The 20,205-nt window shown below is 47.5% G+C and overlaps 3 protein-coding genes across 4 annotated transcripts; 2 read left to right on the top strand and 1 right to left on the bottom strand.

Annotated features, from left to right (window-relative positions):
* Positions 1–31: 31 nt before the first annotated feature.
* Positions 32–10,455, top strand: LOC136191016 (E3 ubiquitin-protein ligase UBR5-like). Its single transcript, XM_065979309.1, has 24 exons — positions 32–275; positions 902–1,493; positions 1,775–2,036; positions 2,091–2,238; positions 2,291–2,762; positions 3,309–3,996; positions 4,051–4,386; positions 4,440–4,663; positions 4,722–5,639; positions 5,698–7,173; positions 7,230–7,427; positions 7,476–7,628; positions 7,699–7,877; positions 7,928–8,275; positions 8,426–8,608; positions 8,667–8,928; positions 8,997–9,110; positions 9,160–9,275; positions 9,327–9,459; positions 9,511–9,596; positions 9,668–9,779; positions 9,828–9,946; positions 10,009–10,139; positions 10,196–10,455. Exons 1-24 carry the CDS (start codon positions 46–48, stop codon positions 10,348–10,350), a joined length of 7,635 nt encoding a protein of 2,544 aa, XP_065835381.1. The 5' UTR covers positions 32–45; the 3' UTR covers positions 10,351–10,455.
* Positions 10,456–10,839: 384 nt separating this feature from the next.
* On the top strand, positions 10,840–17,813 carry LOC136191021 (death-associated protein kinase 1-like). 2 transcript variants are annotated; one of them, XR_010670707.1, is made up of 28 exons: positions 10,840–11,018; positions 11,528–11,629; positions 11,687–11,782; positions 11,833–11,928; positions 11,982–12,083; positions 12,138–12,236; positions 12,285–12,386; positions 12,436–12,537; positions 12,582–12,683; positions 12,735–12,833; positions 12,881–12,982; positions 13,033–13,134; positions 13,189–13,284; positions 13,335–13,436; positions 13,486–13,587; positions 13,640–13,729; positions 13,776–13,859; positions 13,915–14,031; positions 14,092–14,154; positions 14,210–14,824; positions 14,879–15,040; positions 15,097–15,159; positions 15,214–15,342; positions 15,399–16,490; positions 16,538–16,600; positions 16,650–17,109; positions 17,228–17,580; positions 17,634–17,813. XR_010670707.1 is itself a non-coding variant. In XM_065979318.1 (26 exons), exons 1-26 carry the CDS (start codon positions 10,896–10,898, stop codon positions 17,064–17,066), a joined length of 4,422 nt encoding a protein of 1,473 aa, XP_065835390.1. In that variant the 5' UTR covers positions 10,840–10,895; the 3' UTR covers positions 17,067–17,152. The 2 variants fall into 2 exon arrangements, 1 of the variants encoding a protein (XP_065835390.1); XM_065979318.1 differs by lacking the exons at positions 17,228–17,580; positions 17,634–17,813 and having other exon boundaries at positions 16,650–17,152.
* A 355-nt stretch (positions 17,814–18,168) lies between these two features.
* On the bottom strand, positions 18,169–19,941 carry LOC136190917 (kelch-like protein 20). The gene has a single exon (XM_065979212.1). The coding sequence runs from the start codon at positions 19,939–19,941 to the stop codon at positions 18,169–18,171; it is 1,773 nt and encodes a 590-aa protein (XP_065835284.1).
* Between the last annotated feature and the right edge of the window lie 264 nt (positions 19,942–20,205).

Raw genomic sequence — 20,205 nt, 5'->3', positions numbered from 1 at the left:
CACGTGCTATCCCACGTTTCGCCAGGTCCCCGTCTCTACGACGCCATGTCGAAAGGATTCTCGCTCGTCGCCGTTCACCTCAAGGAGAACGAAGGCTCGGAAGTAACACAAGCGAAACTATTTCGCGCGCTCCGAGGAGGCAGTATCGAGAAGGAGCAAGACGACATTCGCATTCGCCAGCTCTCCTTCGACGGACTCGACGATCAGACAGTACGTCAAGTCGCCGTTTCAACGCACTGCATCGGCGTGCGACTCAACGACGGACGCGTGGCGAGGTAACACCTAAACAGGAGGGCCCCCTTTCGAGAAACGGGAACGTAGAGGGCGTTTCTAGATTGATAGATAGTCAGCGCTTTCTATAGTACAAAAGTGAAGTAAATAGCTATCGTTCGTGCAATGCAAAGTTAAGTTCACTTGCACATTGCGCAGAACAGTCTCATAGAGTTTGTCTCCTAAAAAAGAACTAGATAGAATAATTGGAGGCATTTTCCATCGTAATTAGATAGAATTAGAAGTCATTTCCTATAACTTATTTGTCAGTCGTGTTTGCTCCCCTATAAAGAATCAATTCAGAGTTTCTATTAGCTAAACAGAATCGTACACTAGAACGAGAGCTTTATAAAATCTCAATACCTGTGTGGCATCTCTCACGAGAAGAGACTTCATATAAATAAATAACCGATATTGGCTAAACAGAACGAAAATCTACGCAGAATTTGCACGTCGACACAAGACTCTCTATTAGCTAAACAGAATCGTACACTAAAATCTTAATGCCTGTGAGTGTGTGGCATCTCTCATATAAATAAATAAATAAATAAACGATATTGGCTAAACAGAACGATAATCTACGTAGAATATGAGTACATTCCAATGCATCTTTTCTTTCTCCTCTCCACAGATTCCTCTATAGCCGTCATCACGACCCAATCGAAACGTCGACAAGCGTCGTCGTCGACGACAAGAACGCCGAACCAAAGGAGCGCACGCTCCAAGACATCTCCGACGAATCGTACGCTCGCCAACTCCAAGAACGCCTCAATCGCGGCGACTTCCAACTTGGCGATCTCTTCCACGGCAATCGCGACGTCGCCGCCGACGCGACGGCGGCGACGGAGAGCGACTACGCCGCCTTCTCGGCGTCCGACTACAACAATTCGCCGCCGTTCAATCCGTGGCACGACGCGGCGGAGCATGAGCGAACGCCGTCGCCGTCGCTACGACGATACTATTCGCCGTCGCCGCCCGGGCGACGACGCACGCCGGAGTGGTTCGAGACCGACGCGTTTAATGTCGATTTGGAGTCGCGTGCCGATTTGATGGACGCGAGGGAGGATGAGTTTGAGGAGGCGAGAGTGAGGGAGGAGAAGGCGGCGAAGAGAGCGGCGGCCGTTAGGGAGCGGGAGAGGAAGGAGGGGACGGAAAAGGAGAAGGAGGAGGCGGTTAAAGAGTGGCCGGTCGTGGGGAATTTGGAGTGGCTTGACGTTGATTCGGTAAGCGGGTTTAGGGTTAGGGAGATAAGTCGTGGACGGGTCGACCCTTCTCTCTTGCAATACAGTGCAATAAAATTGCAAGGGACGGGTCGACTCTTCTGAAATACAGTGAAATTGCAAGGGATTCAAGATCCTCTTCATAGCAGGGTCTTTTAATTTACATTAATTTTACAAGAGACTCGCCAACTCCTCTCTCCTGTAATAAATTACAGTGAAATTACAGGGGGCTGGCCAACTCTTCTCTCTTGCCTACGTTTAACTCTCTTTCCCTTTTGTTTCAGTCTGATATATGCTTTACTGACATCGCAGCTCTGCACTCAGAGCTACTTCTAGTCTCGGCGGGCGATCGAAAGCTGTACTCGTGGCCCGTTCCAGATCCGCGTCGTCAAGGCGACGAGCGTCCGCGCAAGTTCAGCGTTCATAGGCTAAGCGAGTCAATGTGGCCAGAAGAAGAGATCGCTCTCGTGGCGACGTGTAACGTCAGAGCCAGCGTAGTAATGAAATCAGGAAAAATAGCAACATTCTACGACGAACTTTTACGAGGTAAAGAACAGAGATAAGAAATCTCAAGTGAAAAGAAATCGTTCTTATGTTTAGATAGTCCCAAGGGAACCCCGTCGCTTATCAGTGTCCTCTCCCATCCCGCCAAATCAATGCCCGGCATAGAAAGGGAAAAAATCGTCGAAATAAAAACGAGCGAATTCATCACAGTCGCAATGACAGCCGCAGGAAAAGTCTACTGGTGGTAAGCAAAACGAAAAAAAACAATAAATCAATAATGCGTTATTTCCCCCTAGGGGCCTCATGCCTCCAAACGAAGTCGAAGTCCTTCGCGATCAGCGCCAAGCGCGTAAGAAACGCCAATCAGAAATCGTGGTTGGCGCGCGTGTTAAACTCGATCACGGCCTCCCTACAATTCCCGGCTCGCTCATCTATACGAGCGCCTGTGGCCTTGGGCCGCGCATAGGCGAACTTCTGCCCGCCGTCGAGAATTTTCACGCCGACTACAATCCTCGCATTCATTTCAAACTCGTTTCCGATTCGAGTTCGACTGAGACGTTGGATATGAAGGAGATTACTTTTCTCGAGAGCGAGGCGCCTGAGTTGGGTCGTGTCGTCGGTTTCGATAACTCGAATAATGCGATTGTTGAAATGAGTGACGTCGGTTTGGCTATGGTTAGTCAGATTGAAGGCGGGGGAGCGAAGAAGCCGGCTTCGACGTCGAAATTCAACGTCTTTCCTTTGAGTTCTCTTGAAGCTCTAAAGGAGGTATGTAATCTGCACGTAGAGGTACATGTAGGTACAGTTTCGTTCTTGGGGGATAAGCGTTCTATTGGATTGTTATTTGGAGAGCCTAAGGCACTAGTGCAGATTCTATATGACTGTAGTCTGAGACTCTAACAGATGCCCTAACACCTGTATAGTGAACAAGTATTAATTAAACGGAAGCACGCTTTCCCATCAGAGATATGAAGTGATAGATAGATAGATAGATAGATAGAGAGAAGCATAAGATTCACCAAACATACTACTGTATTGGTTAGTAATTTTGAGAGCTCAAAGCAGAGACGTTTCCTCCAGAGTTGAAGTACTAAAGGGTCTCACTTTGTAGGCTATTCTCACAGGCACACAGATACTCTGTTCATATAAAAAACGGCGTACAGATACACATTGGTTTTTTAATTTTGAGAGCTCCAGAAGCAGAGACGTTTCCCTCAGAGTTGAAGTACTAAGGGGCCCCACTTTTTAGGCTATTCACAGATACGCAAACGCATACAGATACACATATACATATAAACGTTTCTAATCTTCTAGGAAACGAATCCTACCACTCGTAGCTCATCATCGCGCACGTGGCACGGCTTCTACCAAATCCAACACGTCCCCACATGCCTAATCGATCCCAATCTCCTTCCGCCGAACAACGACGGCACGTCGGGCGGCGTCTCGTCGACGACAGCGGACGAACGCATCAAACAAGCGCGCGGCTATCGCGCCGTTGCCGTGACGACGACGGGATACGGCGTAAACGCGCTCGTCGTTCGCGACAGCGATTCAATGGTCTTCTTCGTCACGGCCATGTGGCAGGAGATATTCGGCAGTCGATGGCGCTTGCGCGTCGTCGCCGGTCGCGTCGACGAGGATCAGGGCGGACGAATCGTCGGCGGCGGCGTCACGCACGAAGCCGAAGCCGTTCTCGCCGACGCGGCGAAGCTGTCGCGAGGGACGCTCGGTTGCCATGGCAACGACGTACGAAAGCGACGAAAGCTCGCCGACGACGAGATCGTCGAGTCGACCGTCGTCAAGCCGACGATCGTGAGCTTGGGCGATCCGCGACTGATTTTGCTGTTGGACGGCAACGGGGCGCTCTATCCGCGCTATATGGGCACGCGTTTGAAGAATCATCCCGTCGAGGGTGTGCCGCCCATGTGGGCGATTGGAGTCGGAGAGCGGGCCGGGTTCGATGCGGAGAATAAGTCGAAAATCGTCTTTGCTGTGGCAGGTAGGTAAAAAATAGAGGAGTTTGGACTTATTTAACGTCGATTCGTTTCTCTAGCCTTTAAAAAACAACTCGTTATACCGGCCTTGGAGTCTCGGAGCGTCAGCGCTGTTCAACAGGTTCTCCTCCACTTGGAAAGTCTTCCAGTCGCGGGGGACGATTTTCCTGAGGGATCGAGCAAGAAGGCTCGCTTCGATTACGACTCTTTCACCATCGATTCGACGCTCGCCGATACAACGATAGCCGTAGCCTCAAAAAAGCCGAATCTTCGTCATATTGTGAACGAGAGAAAGACTGGTAATCGGAACATACTACATGTTGCCTGTTCAGCGAAGGAGCGAAAGCGCAAGGAGGAAAAGGCCGAATTAGACGACTCCACGCCGTCATACGAAAGTAAGAGGAATCGCCAATTTAAATTTATCTTTTCGTTATTGATTTTTTTAAAGTTGGGAACGAGTATCGGTTTCACAGCTCTTCCGCCAATCCCAAGCTTGAGAACTGGAGCTTCGAGGAGCGACGAGCCGAGCATTATTCAGCGCAACGCGCAAAGTTGCTCGACGCCGAGAACAAGGCAGAAGCAGCGGAGAGACAGCGGGAGAAAAAAACGAAGACGCTCGTGATAGATCTTCTCCTGAATGACAAAACCCTTCGTCCTTTCATCCCAGAATTGGTAAGTACACGTAGATCCTTAGACTTCAACGCGCCTACGCTTCTCCTCATCCCCCAAGCTTTGCGAACGCGACGTGCTCGGTCGCACGCCCTTCCTCACCGCGCTCGGCGCGTCCAACTACAAAACCGCGTCTCGCATACTCGCCTACGTCGAGCAGCAGCGCGACGCGCGTCTCTTCACCCGCGCAATCACCCCGCCAACATTCAACGACCTCTCCCCCCTCCACATGCTCGCAATGCCGGGCATCGGTCGCTCGCCGCTCGCCCAGCACGTCATGCTCGTCGCGCGCCTACCCAAACTCTACACCGCTTCCCAGCTCCTCCGTCTATTCCAAGTCCGCTATCCGTCCGCCTATCGCGCCGTTCTATTCAAACGTCTCACCGAAGACGAAGCCGGCGATCTCGATCGCGACGTACTCGAGTCCGTCGACTTGATGCTCTTCGGCGACAACGTCGACGGCGTCGCGTCGCGCCAGGATCAGCGCAAAGCGGAGGAAGACGAAAAGAGGAAGCGAAAGGAAGAGTCGTCGGTTCGCGGGCGACGTCGACTTCGCCTTCGACGCGGATCGTCGTCGACGGACGTGCGCATGGACGGACTCGTTTTCTTTAGCGACGTCGACGAGTTGAGACACGGGATGATCGACATGCAGCATTTTTCGATTTTCGCCGACATGCCGCACAATCCCGGGAATTCGTTCACTTCCGTGCAACATTTACTTCGTATTAGTTGCCTTGGCGACGATTTTGTTACCGGGGAAAAAGGCTACGGGATCGATTACGATGACGATAGTGATGATGATGATGAGGATGGGGACGTCGATGAGGCGGCGAATGAGGAGAACGAGGGACGGCCGGCTGGCGGGAGTGACGACGTCGTGGCGGCGGTCGCGACGTCGCGTCGAAACAAGCTTTTAAAACAGGTTAAAGAAGAGAGGCTTCGATGCGAATTAATGGCTAAATTGCTCAGTTTTGACGAGGTAAAATAATATCACAAATTATTAAATTATTCGTCGACGGTTTTTTTCTTTCTCTTAGATATCGTCTTGGACTGATTCGTCTGGCGACACGGCGCTCTCCTGGCTCATCCACAGGCGTCGTCTTCTGGCGACTGTCACGCGCTCGCGCGAGAAACTCGTCGCCGAGCTCGAGCGGACAGCGCGCAATCAAACGACGACAACAGCGCAGAAAACAGACTCTGGACTCGACGATGAGGGTCCGATAGTCGTAGACGATGCGCCTGAGGAAAAAGACAAAGAAGCCGAAGTAGCCACGCCGTCCCATCAGACTTTACGTTTTGACGGCGTAGGCGCGTCTCCCTTTTCCACTGGGGCCCCTTCCGTTGCACTGAACCCCTTCGCTATGGCGCTAAAATTATCCCATGACTTTACCGGAGCGACGGACTTAGAACCGTTGCCCGTAGCAACCGAATTTCAAATGGTCGCCTCGTGGCCGATGGTCGCGACGACGTTACGCGGTTACCTAGACGAACCCGGAAGTGACCAGGAAGAAACGGATTCGCGTCGCGTAGACGCGTTCGTCGTCCAATTGATGACCGAACCGAACGAGAAACTCGTGAACGAACTCATGACGACGATTGTGCGCGAGATGGCGCGACGATCTCGCGACGACAGCGACGATCGCAGCGTCATTGAACGCTTAGACCAGTCCGAAGCGTTCCGCGTGGGTCGCGCGTTCGTACGCGCGCTCGCGCGCTACATAGCGCTGATCGAAGGCAACTACGATCCCGCCGACGTTCCCCCGAGTCTCGGGCCCTCTCTCGCCGATCGCGCGCTCAAACGATGTCGCGTCGTCATGGCGACGTTCGGTTTTCTCGCCGTCTCCGAGCTCGCCGAGTCGGCGGAATCCATTCTGCTTCCCGTTCGACTCGGCGTCGCCAAGCCGCAGACGATCGCCGCGCTTCATCCGAACTCCATCACTTCGTTGACGAATACGTCGTTCGGCGCTATGCGACTCGCTGTCGAGCGCCGACGGCGCGGTCCGGGCGAGATAGACGCGCGGTTGTTTTTCACGCAACTGCGCTCCGCTGTGCGTCTCCGCGCGCCCAGCGCCGCGACTTCCCGATGCCATCTACCCGTCTCCGGACTTCGACTCTGTCATAACTTAACGCTGTATTCGTGGGACGAGAGCGATGATAGCGACGACGACGCCGATACGGCGTTGCCGGGGAGAGTCTATTGGGCCGATCCGGCGACGAACGATGACGACCAGCAGCCAATGGACGAATCATTTTTCAGCTCGACTTCAAATTCAGACGATTCGGATGATAGTGATGATGGAGGGCGGGGAAGACGGCGGCGGCGGCGACGCGGACGGGCGCAGGGGTCGCGTCGCACTCAGCGAAATTTTGAGGATTATTATAATCCGCCTGATGAGGATACGTTCACGGAGATATCGCCGCTCGATCATCCGTTTTCGTGGGCCGTCGACGCGCGGGGAATCGGAGGGATTGGTAATGGAACCGCGGTACGAAACCCAAATGCTGGAAATCCGGTAAGGCATAGATTAAAAATCTGTAATTTATTATTTGGAATTTTTTCTCTTTTTAGTTTTCTCAGAATCCGACTCCTGCTCTCAATCCTATTCACGTGCCTTCTCTTCGCTACGGCGTCTGCTACTTGGCTCGTCTCTTCGGTCGCATGGTAAAAGAAACCATGGACGTTCTTCAAGCGACAGCCGGCGACAAACTTCCGTCTCCCTTACCACTGAGCGACTATCCGCTTGGACAAGAAAAAGAACCGTCTGAGGCAATAATATATAGGAGATAGGATCCTCTCTCTTATTTTTCTGTCTAGGAGGGTCTAGTCAAATTGGAACTTCCCCCTGATGCAGTCGACGTTCTCTGCATTCGCGTCGTAAACGTTCTGGAGAAGAGCTGGCAATGGGTAGCGCAGATTCTAGATATTTTTGAATCGCAGCTCATTGACGGAACCAAGTTCGACGCTCACGTAAGACCTTAGCAGATCTTGTATACGCTTTAGTTCGTTACCTCTGTTATTGACTCTATTGTTCCCTTAGAAATATGCCAAGATGTTGCGCGCTGATCGTGAAGAGCGTCCGCGTCGCAGCGACCCCTTTGGAAGCAGCAAAGACAAGGCTGTTCACAAGGGCGCCAAGCCGCCGGAATACCTCAATTTCCTACTCAAAACGCACACGAACGAAGGGCAGAATTGCATGCCTATCCTCGATGCAGAAAGGTGGGATACCTAATGCGTTTATTGAAAGGGTACCTGAACTTTCTGTCTAGTTATGAACATGTTGTCTATGTTCTTGATGCCCTTATGTACACCCTCAACAAATGGCATAAAACGACGGAAATCTACGCCTCAAGAAAGACGTCAGCCGACGCAGATAAACGCGAAAGTGACGCTTCCCTACCTCGCTTCATCGGCCACCCAGACTCCACTTTCGACCGGGAGCAACTTCTCAACGAGGCGTTCTTCGACGGTCGCGTCAGCCCCGTTGCACTCGACGTTCCCATCACTGAACAGAGCCAATTCATGGGACCCTTCGCTCCACCTCAATCAAACGTCTTCGACAGAGGAAGTCAGGTTACGTCACCAAGACAAGCCGGAATGTTAGCCGCAGCTCAAAGGTAAAACCTAATTTTTAATTAAAGAATAAATTGAATTTTGACTTGATTTTTTCTAATAATATAAAACTAATTTTAATTGAAAAAATTAATTTTTAATTAATTTTTTCGATTTTATTTTTCACAAATAGACTATTAATTTTACTCTTCTAGAAAAGAAGCTCTTCGTACTCCTGTTCCCAAGCCGTTGATGGTCCAGTGGTCCGCCGAGGCTGTCAGCTCTCGTTGGAGAACCGCTATTGATTTATTCTCCCAACTCTTCTTCGCTGACGGACCCGGTGCCGAGCGTAGTAACTTCCTATCAGTGCGTGCTGGCTTCGCCGGTAGAATGGCAAGGTAAACAAACACGAAATTTTAAAAAATATATATTAATTAATTATTTATTTATTTTTAGATTTCGTCGTCACGTTTCGGCTCTTCGTCATGGCTCGTCGTCGAGCTCGCGCGCCACGACGTCGACGTCGACGCCGAAGATTCTCACGTTCGAAATTCGACGTGATCACCTTCTCCAGGACACGCTCAAAGTGCTTGAGACCGACAAGCGAACGAAATACGTTGCCGTTCGCTGTCGCTTTATCGGCGAAGAGGGCAGCGGACCGGGCGTCACACGCGGCTTCTTCGCAAGCGTAGCCAACGAACTAAAGAAGAAAACCCCGGTGAGATCTTAAGAGTACAGTACAAGTTGAGTTCTTTCTTTATGGGACTTGTGTTCGTTTCTTCATAGGTACCTCCTGGCACTTCGCCTCTGTTTTTTGAGCCGGGCAAACAGCCGCAGCAGGCGGGGCTTTACTCGCCGCACCCGTTCTGGCGTGAAACGCCGAGAGACAAGGAACAAAGGGTTAGACAGTTAGAGAGAGGTTTTTAATTAATTAATCAATATTTCGTAGCCCAAGCGGAACAAGATTTTCTATTTCGTTGGAAAGTTTCTCGGCTACTGCCTCTGGTTTCATCATCCCATTCCCTTCATGCTGAGTCGTCACGTAGCGAAATATCTCCTTGGAAGGTAATGTCTCAGATCCCTTATCATAGCTCTATGCTCTAATTTTTTTCTTAGGGATATTGCCTGGCATGACCTGGCTTTCTACAACGTGGAATTGTTTGAAGGCCTTAGGAAGATGATGGAGGACGCCGACGAGAAGAAAATGGGCAAGGAAGAGTTTCTATCGACGTACTGTCTTCACTTTGAGGTACAAACAAAGGGGTCTTAGTAAGAGTCAATTAAAATCTCCCTTCTTCAGGCAACGATAGCTGGAAAATTAGTTGAACTAATTCCTAACGGATCAAAGATTCCTGTCACTCCTGATAGAGTCAAGGACTACGTTAGGTAATAATAATAATAATCATAATAAAGCAGGTCTTTTGAGCTCAATCATGTGGTGTACATTTACTTGGAAGGCACTACGCTGTACAAGTCATGGTTGACAGTGTCAAAGGAGAGCTGAGCAATCTCAGAGATGGACTCAAGAGCGTAATCAACTCAGAGCAACTTCAGGGTCTGACAGCCGAGGTAATTGACAGAAAAAATAATATCGTTTTTGGCTAATACATTTTATAGGATTTTCAGCTACTCTTGTCTGGTGGCGCGTCCAACGTGAGCATTCAACGCTTGAAGTCCGTCATAACGTTCAACAACGCGCACGGCTGCACGAACGAGACATTTGATCTATTCAAAAAGTACTAGTCATGCATGTTTTCATAAAAAATCCTATATTAATTAATATTGTCTCGTTTATTAGATGGTTTTGGCGCATCGTTGCCAAGTTGAATGTGACTCAGCGCCAGCAACTGCTCTACTTTGCTACAGGCAGCGCTGCGCTTCCCACACCCGGAGACATCAGTCACGACGTATCAGCTGCCGGTCCAACAGGTGCGCGCAATTCCTTGCATCATTACTGGGGAGTCTTGACCCTTTTTTTTTTTCAGCGATTACTATAGACGTCGTGCGCGGCGGAACGTCGTCGCTTCCCATGGCGTCGACTTGCGGTCAGCGGATGACGATACCTCTCTACGGGACGCGACGAATGTTTAGAAAAAAGTTGTTGCAAGCTATCCAGTGCCAAATCTACGGCCTCGGATAGGGGAATGAAATCTGTAGCTAAGGCAAGTATTTTATTTCGGACTCGTTATAATTTTTGGGAATTGTAACCTTGAAGTATACCAAAAGATCCTATGTAGCTCTTGAAGTCATCTCCTCAGAATGCCTCCTTGTTCAGGGCCGCTAGCTACGTGTCAATCACGATCTAAAGGCGTGTTGCTCTAGCGTGGCCAAATGCCAGGAATGATTTTCAAAGAGAAATTGGGCATTAGTTGTCTCCGAGTTTCGGGAAAGAAATTGGCCAGAATGAAGTGTTTTAGGTATAGTGCACCTAGACAACAATGCTACTAACGCGGTCCTCGAGGACGAGTCGAGGTCACCGAGAAAAGTGTCCAGTCTTTGAGTGGTGGATCTCCTATTATCGGATTAGGGACGCACGTGAGACACGCAATCGTATAGAGTCTCTATATACGGCATCGGAATGCATCTGCGAGACTGCGCACTACTCCAAACATCGCACGCTTAGCGAACGGGTTCTTCGCGAAATACGCAGCCGAAAAGCCATACAGCACTTGGTCCCAGCTGACGATGGCTAGTCTAAATCGTCTGGGTTTTGCTTATAAAGACTGGCCTTTTCTAATGGATCGACGATCTTCGAGTGGCCAAAGAAGCGGCATGCCTAGCCGAACACTTGATGCCAGCAAAGAAGAGGTAGAAGAGGCTGAGGAGCCTATTCAGTACCAGTGGCGTAGTCAGGACAATGGATTTGGGGTAGCCTCGGTTCCAGAGAGAGGGTCTGGAACCGAGGCTAGATTTGGGGACTTCGATTTAGGGGCGGAGCCCCAACCAATTTTAGAAAGTGGGCGCGGCTGACAAATTTTCTGTTGCAAACGCATCACATTCTGCAGCGAGATTACATTTTAAGTATCTTGCTGTGAGTGAAGTACAGCTGCTCTTTTTTGATCAAACTGTTTATTAGTAACACTTGACGGGTTCAAAAAAATGCAGATGCAAATGCATCAGTATGGCATGTGAGGGTTATGTATGGTTTGTGCGGACGTATCTGGGTATGGTCCGTGTGTACGAGCATCTCTCGTGCATGTTCAAGATAGCTAATATCTGAAATTGTAACTTTCTTTTCAAAGGTTTGGCCTAGGCCACACCTGGCCCTACCCTGGCTCCGCCACAGTTCAGTACTTAATGTAACAAGTAAAATTTAGACCGGCGGAACTGCATTACACTATGCTTGCTTTACCGGTGAGGAGACTTTGGTGAAAGATTTAATTGACAATCACCAGGCCAGAATAAATGCAATGGACAACGTACGAAAGTCGATAAAACTGATTTCACAAAATGATTCATAGTACTACCTATTGCAGAAGGGTTTTACACCATTAATGACTGCATGCGAGGAAGGTCATCTCTCTATTATAAAAGGGCTTGTATGTACAAGCGGCTCTGTCAATAAATCTAAGGTAGAAGAAGCTAGATATGGAACTTCCAATAAGTGTATTTCTGCATGCAGATTTGTACCTCGCTAATGCCGACTGGTCATGGACTTCATCTTTCTGCTTGGCAACTACTCGTCTCCAATAAATGCGATGCCAATGTCAAAAACAAGGTTTTGTGAGAATTTAATTAAAATAATGAGTGTCGAATGCCAACGATGCATAGAGTGGACGATTAGCGTTACACGTCGCCGCCTATAATGGTCACACTGCCATTGCTAAATGTCTCATTGACAACTGTGCTGTCAATGTCAATGAACAGGAGAATGTAAAAGGAGAATAAAGTGTATTGCTTTAGCATATAAAGTATTTCTGCATGCAGAGTGGCTGGACGTCGCTGATGCTAGCTTGTTTGAAGGGTCATCTCTCTACTGTTCAGCTTCTTTACTCCTATCGATGTGATGTAAATATCAAAAGCCAGGTTTTGTAAGAAATCTAGTCGATGCGTATTTGTCATCAGCGTTTATAGATTGGTGAGACAGCGTTACACATCGCTTCACTGCAGGGCCACTCTGCGATTGTTGAATATCTCGTTGATAACTGTGCTGTCAACATCAACGAACAGACCAATGTAAGGAAACCTCACTGTAGCATCCGATGTAAACTATTTCCGTGTACAGGATGGCTGGACGTCGTTGATGATAGCTTGTAAGGTAGGTCATCTCTTTGCTGTTGTGCAACTTCTGGTCTTTGGTCAATGTGATGTCAACATCAAAAATAAGGTTATTTGAAGATCCTTATTTACGTGCGTTTCAGCTTTTTATAGAAAGGATGGACAGCGTTACACTTTGCCTCTTCTAATGGTCACTCTGCCATTGTTCAATTTCTCATTGATAACTATGCTGTAAATATTGATGAACAAGTCAATGTAAGGAAATTATTGCTACAGCTTGCATTGTTAAACACTTAACGCGAGCAGATTGGCTCGACGTCGCTGATGCTTGCTTGTGAAAAAGGTTCACTCTCTACTGTGCAACTTCTTCACGCGAATCAGTGTGATGCTAATATCAAAAACCAGGTTTTCGAAAATTCTTATTATGTGTCTTTATTACAAGCATTTTACAGCATGGAAAAACGGCGTTACACGTCGCTACTTCTTCTAACTATTATGTTGTTGTTATGTATCTCATTGTTAGCTGTGCTGTTGATGTCGACGAACAGACCAACGTAAGGAAGAGATGGCTGTAGCGTACTCTGTAAAATTTACACGCGTGCAGGAGGGCTGGACGTCGCTTATGATAGCTTGTGAGAAGGGTTATTTCCTTACTGCTTTGCAACTTCTGCTCGTTGGTTTATGTGATGTTGATATCAAAAATCAGGTCTTCGAGGATTCTTAATAATGTGCATTTATTATCAGCTTTTCATATTTATAGAATGGATGGACAGCGTTACACTTAGCCTCTTTCAATGGCCACTCTATCATTGTTCAATTTCTCATCTTGACTGCCAATGTCAACGAACAGACCAATGTATGAACGATATTACTGTAGCATGCAATATAGAAAATTTGCGCATGCAGAATGGCTTGACGTCGCTTATGATAGCTTGTGCGAACGGTCATCTTTCTACTGTCTTGCAACTTCTTCACTCCAATGAGTGCAATGTCAATATAAAGAACCAGGTTTTGTGATTCCGATTAATTGACGTGTATTATTATCAACGTTTCATAGGATGGATGGACAGCGTTACACTTTGCCTCATCTAATGGCCACTTTGCCATTGTTAAATGTCTTATCGATAACTGTGCGGTCAATGTCAGCGAACAGACCTATGTAAGGATGTGATTGTTTTGCTATAATAATCTGCATTACCGCCGGTGTTTAGTCTGGCTACACTTCTTTTCATTTGGCCTGTATTACTGGTCATAGTGACTTAGCGTCGTTGCTTTTGAGAAGAGCCAATTCTTCACTTATGGTTAGATTTCTGTTCTACTTACAAAATGGCTTTTGTATAATTGCAGCGTGACTCCAATTTTTTTCTGGTGGCTTTGGAGAACGGCTGTCTACCTGTGGCGAAACAAATTGCACGTTTAGGCTGCTTTGATGTACGGGCAGTAGTTAATTAATAAACAGTTTTTAGTTACTTTTATTTGCACATAGAAAACATCTGCTATTCACGACGCTCTCTCTATCAAGCAAGTTAAAGATGATTCTAAATTTTTACAACTGGTTTCTATTCTTCTTGATAATGGAGCCAGTGCTAGTTCTCTGAATGCAGTCAGTCGTTCACTTTAAACTTAAGAGGGTATTGCTTTTAAAGACGATACTCCTATTTAGTTCGGCAAATTACCGTATCAATCTGCTAGCGGTGAATGTCGGTCTATTTTGAAGAATGCTTGGGTAAGTTTGTTTATGTTTACCTTAGACAAACTGAACCGTTTTTTTAATTGTGTAGATTAAGTCTCAATTTAGTAAATTGACTGCTTTGGGTAATTCATCTCCCAGCCAAGTTAAGGTTTGCGTGATTGGTGATGAAAAGGCGGGAAAGACTAGTCTTATTAAATCTCTGCAAAAATCGTACTTCGGCGCAATTGTGAATAGCTTGGTTAAACCAGATGAGCCTTCTCGTACGGCTGGCATCGAGTTTCGTAAAGCCACGATTGATTCTGCAGGCGATCTGTTGTTCTGCGATTTTGGTGGCCAGAGAAATTTCTGCAAAACCCACAGTTTGTTTTTCAGTTCAGAAACAGTTTTCGTACTTGTAACAGACTTGACCAGGCCGTGGAGGGAAATCCTTAATTCTGGTTTTTACTGGCTTTCGTTTGCCAAATGCAGTTTGTTACTTTCTGCTGACAACAAAGCCAGGCTATTGCTGATAGGAAGTCGTGGAGACTTGAAACAAGTTAAGCCAGAGCTGCTGAGCGAGCTTGCGCATTCTCTAAAGGTCACATTTTCTGACTGGTTTTGTATATCAAATGAAGAATTTGTGCTTGATTGTCGTTCACCGAAAATACGAACGATAAACGCAGTTAGAGCTCATCTTGGCAAATTAAAACAGCAGTGCATTGAAGTAAGTATCTTATTTTGATCAATGACGATGATTTCTAATGAGCTTTTTTCATAGTGTGCGACAAAAGTCCCTAATATTGTAAACAAAGTGGAGCTGATGTTGCTGCCCAAGCTAAGGCGGCTGCTTTCATGTTCACATTTTCCGCTTCATTCTTTGGCGAGGACGAAACTGTTGCCTCAACACTTACTGTCTATTATTAGGCAACTTCTACGTAATGTAAGCAAATTAGATGTTATGACAATCAAAATGGCATCTGTCGTGATTTTAAGCAGGACTGCAACTACAGCGAAGAGGCTGTCGAAATTTTAGATGATTACAATCTTAATAAAGAAAAGGTGCTACATCGTTTTAAAGAACTCTTAAATCTAATTTATAAAATGTAATTTTAGATTTTGAAAACTACCCGCTATTCTATGGCTTCCGGCTTGCTTTTGGCAATGATTGATCAAACGATTTTTCCTGGACTGCGAAAGGATGTTCAAACACAGATTCTCAAATTTCTTGACACTTATTCATCAGTAAGTTTCTGTATAAAAATAAAAATATAAGGTTGCATGTAGTTAATTAAATGTAGATTATCGTGTTTGAAGAGGAGGACATAGTGGTGATCAATCCGAACTGGCTTTGTACCAACGTTATAGGCCCCCTGATGTCTCCTAAAAAGTTTCCTGTTCACTTAAAGTCAACAGACGGCATTGTTTGTCTAAGAGAGATCAGAATAACGCTAGAAGAATTTAACAAGCGACAGAAAACGCCTTTGGCTGAAGTTGATGTAAATGAAGCAATCAGCGTTCTCTGCCTCTTAGAGATCTGCTACCTTCTTCCGGATAACTCCCAAAAGTATCAATTTCCAGCTCTAATTCAAGAGAGACGACCACCCGATGCCTGGATGGAAAACGCCGACATGCGCGTTTACATTGGCCGTCGACTTGAGTGTCAAAGTGATACCGATATTATCACGCCTGGAACGATGCCCTTTTTTCAAGCTCACGTCGTCATGTGTCGGAAACCGTCATCTCTTCATCCGATTGTCTGGCAGGGTGGCGTCAAAACATTTGAAATGTTTGACGATCTGCGCTTCGAGATTCTAGTTGAACTGGCTGTAAATGACAGAGCAATTGACATTATTGTTCGCGGCCCTGAATATTCGGAAGCAGAGTGCTACAAACTTTTAGAGACAACCAAAGGAATGGTTAAGAGAAAGCTGGGGAAGAGAAGTCCTGGCACAAGGCTGCTAAAACTAATCTTGAGCCGCAAAGACATGGAAAGTCTAGCAGAGACACGTCATGCTTATAGCTCCGAGGCAATAGACGATGCTAAAGACTCCGGACTATACCCTCGAATAGCTTTGAGCGAGTCGTCAGTGGAGTACGTCAGTGATTTAATTGATGTTCCAGAGAAACACGTCAACATCGTGCTGCCTTGTCACGCAAAACGGTCGTTGCTACGCGGACTCCTTTCCACTTCCGTCGTTCCAGAAACTTTTGCTAGGAGTCTTGGTATACGTACAGCTCAGCTTTCTTCGCCTTCTACAGCTCACAGCGTGTTTGTTGAATGGAGCCGACAAATGGACGCCACCTTGCCTAAACTTATAGCGGCGCTAGAGAAAACAAAGCAAATCGATATTATAGAAATGTTTAGGGAAGAAAAGTTGCTTCCAGATGAGGTAAACCTTTTCAATGAGAGTGGTTGTTTATCGTAGAACTTTTGTAGGTCACCGCTGATGATCCGAGCGGTAGCGAGGCTCAAGGTGACGCAGAGAACCCGACACTTAAAGTAGAGCTGCTAGGCGGTATACGTGCTGTAAACTAATTTTAATTTTTAGGCTTCTGATAACGAATGCGTCCCTTCCGATAGTGAGTTGACTGGTGCTTGTTTTATACCGCCCAAGGAACCAAGGCGAGAAGCAGCCGTCACAAGCGGGCATGTGGAGAGCACGGACCTTGCCAAAGACACTATTGTTGAAGACTGCCATATCGAAGCATTTAGGAATGAACTGTTTGATGATTCTGACGATGTTATTTCGTTTGGAAGCAAGCTGTTAGGCTGGAGTCATACAAAAGTAAAGGTCTACCTGTCGGATAGGGCAGAGCGTCGAATTGATCAAAAAATGTCTCGTATCCTTCATCGTTGGAAGGACCAGATTGAAAGACCTACTATAAGAGCACTTCTGTTAGTTCTGAAAGACTTTGAAAAGGAAGGCATCGCAATTCAACTCCTCAAGAAGTGCAAGAAACCATGAAGCAAATTCATAATTTTTTAAAAGTCATCGCATCATTTGCGAGGTGAGCTCTATGTATATGCGTCTGTATTTCATATGGCATCTACACGTATTTGAATTATAAATGTATCAGTGTCTGTTCAGTTCCAATTTAGCCTGAGTATGTTTTTATTGCATCTTAGTTATTTGAATGTCAATGTTATGAGTCGTTTGACTAAATTGTACTCAATGAACGGCCAGAGACTTCTGGACCTTCTGGAGCCACCTGAAATAGGCGTAGACGAAACTCGGCCGAATGAGGCTCTCTCGGCTCTCTCCTTCCTTCCTCAGCTATTTCCTATCTTCTACTTTGTCGTATCATTCGTTGCATTGCGCGAGTTTGTCAGAGAAGTCCGCAGACGTCCTCGCCACGGCAGTCGTCACTCGCAGATATTTGAATCTCAGCGCCAGCAACTGCTCTACTTCGCTACAGGCAGCGCTGCGCTTCCCACACCCGGAGACATCAGTCACGACGTATCAGCTGCCGGTCCAACAGGTGCGCGCAATTCCTTGCATCATTACTAGGGAGTCTTGACCTTTTTTTTTCAGCGATTACTATAGAGACGTCGTGCGCGGCGGAACGTCGTCGCTTCCCATGGCGTCGACTTGCGGTCAGCGGATGACGATACCTCTCTACGGGACGCGACGAATGTTTAGAAAAAAGTTGTTGCAAGCTATCCAGTGCCAAATCTACGGCCTTGGATGATTGGATGAGGGAATGAAATCTAGCTAAGGACCTAAGGTACGTATTTTATTACGATATTTTGCGCTCGACTTTAATATTGGGGGTTCTTGGGAATTGCAAGTACTCCTCTACTGTGCGTACTCATTACGTCACGCCATCCAAGTTAGACAGACAGACAGACACATGCAAACATCGAGTTCAAATCAAACGACAAGGCAATCACAGAAATGTTTTTTTTCTTTCGTTCCTGACTTCAAGATCCCAAATTTCGTTTCAACTTGCGAGCCCACCTACTAACTCTATTCATTACGTCACGCCATCCAAAGTTAGACAGGCAGTAAACACACAACATCGAGTTCAAATCAAACGACAAGACAATCACAGAAAAAGTTTTTTTCTTTAGTTCGGGAAGAACTTTCTGTCGACGACTGCGCATTCGAAATCGTAGTCGCTAGAAACGTTGAACGCTTCCTTGAACGTAGCCTCGAGCTGTCTCGAATCCCATTTGTCGGCTCGTTCGTCGTAGATCAGTAGTTGGTCATCGCCCACCAAATAGATCCTCTCGCCTTCGGGATCGCCGGCAATTCCATAATGCGACGATGTCGGAGAGGAATACCCGACGGAGATATCCTTGGTGCGCCTGTCCCAAACAACCACAGCGGAGCCAGAAAACTCGATGTCAGGAACTTCTTTAGTATGCGTATATTTACGCATTGCTGTATTCTTGCTCTTGCTCGCAGGACAATGCGGAGCCCTCATAACATAGATTCGTTCCCTCGCCGCCGAGCTGTAGCACCAGTTGACAGTGGCCCCAGGGACCCCATAACGCAAGAGATTGACCCACCGATCTTCCAACGAATTATATGCCGTACAGCCGTACAGCGTTTCGTCAAACCCCAGCACGAAGATCTGATGCCCTATCGCAGGCATCGTGAAGTGACCAGTGGGTCGTTGATGACAAGAAGCGACGCGCTCCCACCTTTCCCTCTCCGGTACATAGACCTCGCACATATTCGCCGCTCCTATGCCGATGCAGTAGACGAGATCGTTGCAAGCGACTATTTTGTGTCGGGCTCTCGGGCGCGATTCGACGGCTATGCTCTCCCAGGATTCCGTCTCGGCATTATATCTATGTACAGTATCTGACGTAGTACTGCACTCTGATACCTCTTCGTGACAGCCGAACGCGTAAATATCGCCGCGCGACTGCGCGATTCTCGTTCGCGCCATCGGCAATTTCAGCGACGGTAACTTACGCCACGTGTCGGAGCTAGGGTCGTATAACAGAACGTCGCTAGTCGTCGCATTGCCGTCATTTTCCCTCGGGCTGCCGGCGACGAGCAGAACGCCGTCGCGATCGACTCGAGCGGAGCGATCATCTTCGCCGCCGCCGTCTAGGCCGAGATCGGCGAGACCGTAGACCGATACTCTAAATTTGACCATCGACAAACGGACTAACTTCAACAGCGATTCGACGTGCACGCGACGAGCCGCTTCGTCGTTTTTCACCCACATTCGAACGACGTGCAGCAACTTTCTTTTGGAATCGACGGCTAATTTCTTGTGAACCAAAATGCGGCTGAATTGTTGGACGGGCAGCGCGAGAAACTCGTCGTCGCTGAAGAATTTTATAATGTTCTTCGCCACAACGCCTTCGGCGAGGTTACGCAGCCCTTTTTCGTCGTAGAGATCGGCGAAGACGCACAAGCTTAGGCAGTTGGCCACGTCGACGTGGTCAGTCAGCCACTCAATGACCGCTTCCAACAGTTTGTTGTACTGGAGATAGTTGGCTGCCGCGTAGATGTCCTGTACGCCTTCGTGCGTCTTGGGAATGGCGGCTCTTCCGCTGTACGAGTATTCGATTAGCGCTTTGATCGCCGATCCCGTGAGGTTCGGCAGAGCGACGTCCGTTTGCTGACTCTCTAGAAAGCCGTCCCGGTCGAACATCGAAGAAAAGACGGGGCTCGCGGCTGCGAGTATGACACGGTGAGCTGGAATTCGTTCTCCGTCTCCGCTGACGATGACGACGTCGCAGAGATACTTCGACTTTAGGAACGAATCGAGATGGTTCAGCACACACCAACCGTGTATAGACCGATCGATCGGCCTGAAGTCTGTTTTGCTCCGTTTCCTTATGAATTCAGCAATATCAGTCATATAATCGAAGTCCATGACTTGCGCCTCTTTCTCTGCCTCTCTGGAATGAATCAGCACCTGAATGTGGTAATACGTGTATGCCGCCGTGCATGACGTCACGCGTTTTGGAAAATCATATCGTTATTTATTTTGTCTCAAGCTATAAATCTGATGTCACAATGACGTAACCGTTAGACGTCTGCGTACATGCAATTCTTATTTTATTATATTCTCTAGTTCACGTGACTCTCACGTGACAATTATTTCGCGAAAAAACAATTCGCGAGCAGGCGCGCTCGC

This window comes from Oscarella lobularis, chromosome 9 (genome assembly GCF_947507565.1).
Source record: "Oscarella lobularis chromosome 9, ooOscLobu1.1, whole genome shotgun sequence".
Lineage (NCBI taxonomy): Eukaryota > Metazoa > Porifera > Homoscleromorpha > Homosclerophorida > Oscarellidae > Oscarella > Oscarella lobularis.
The sequence above is the reverse complement of the archived record's forward strand: the minus strand, read 5'-3'. Positions and strand labels throughout refer to the sequence as shown.

What these genes read in the sequence shown, in the direction of transcription:
- LOC136191021 (XM_065979318.1), top strand. Translation starts at nt 10,896, where the DNA reads ATGGCTAGTCTAAATCGTCTGGGTTTTGCTTATAAAGACTGGCCTTTT. An exon ending in ATGCCAATGTCAAAAACAAG is followed by an intron (nt 11,929 to 11,981) that starts GTTTTGTGAGAA and finishes AACGATGCATAG; the next exon opens with AGTGGACGATTAGCGTTACA. An exon ending in ATGTCAATGAACAGGAGAAT is followed by an intron (nt 12,084 to 12,137) that starts GTAAAAGGAGAA and finishes TTCTGCATGCAG; the next exon opens with AGTGGCTGGACGTCGCTGAT.
- LOC136191016 (XM_065979309.1), top strand. Translation starts at nt 46, where the DNA reads ATGTCGAAAGGATTCTCGCTCGTCGCCGTTCACCTCAAGGAGAACGAA. An exon ending in AAGAAAAAGAACCGTCTGAG is followed by an intron (nt 7,428 to 7,475) that starts GCAATAATATAT and finishes TTTTCTGTCTAG; the next exon opens with GAGGGTCTAGTCAAATTGGA. An exon ending in TTCGCCGGTAGAATGGCAAG is followed by an intron (nt 8,609 to 8,666) that starts GTAAACAAACAC and finishes ATTTATTTTTAG; the next exon opens with ATTTCGTCGTCACGTTTCGG.
- LOC136190917 (XM_065979212.1), bottom strand. Translation starts at nt 19,941, where the DNA reads ATGGACTTCGATTATATGACTGATATTGCTGAATTCATAAGGAAACGG.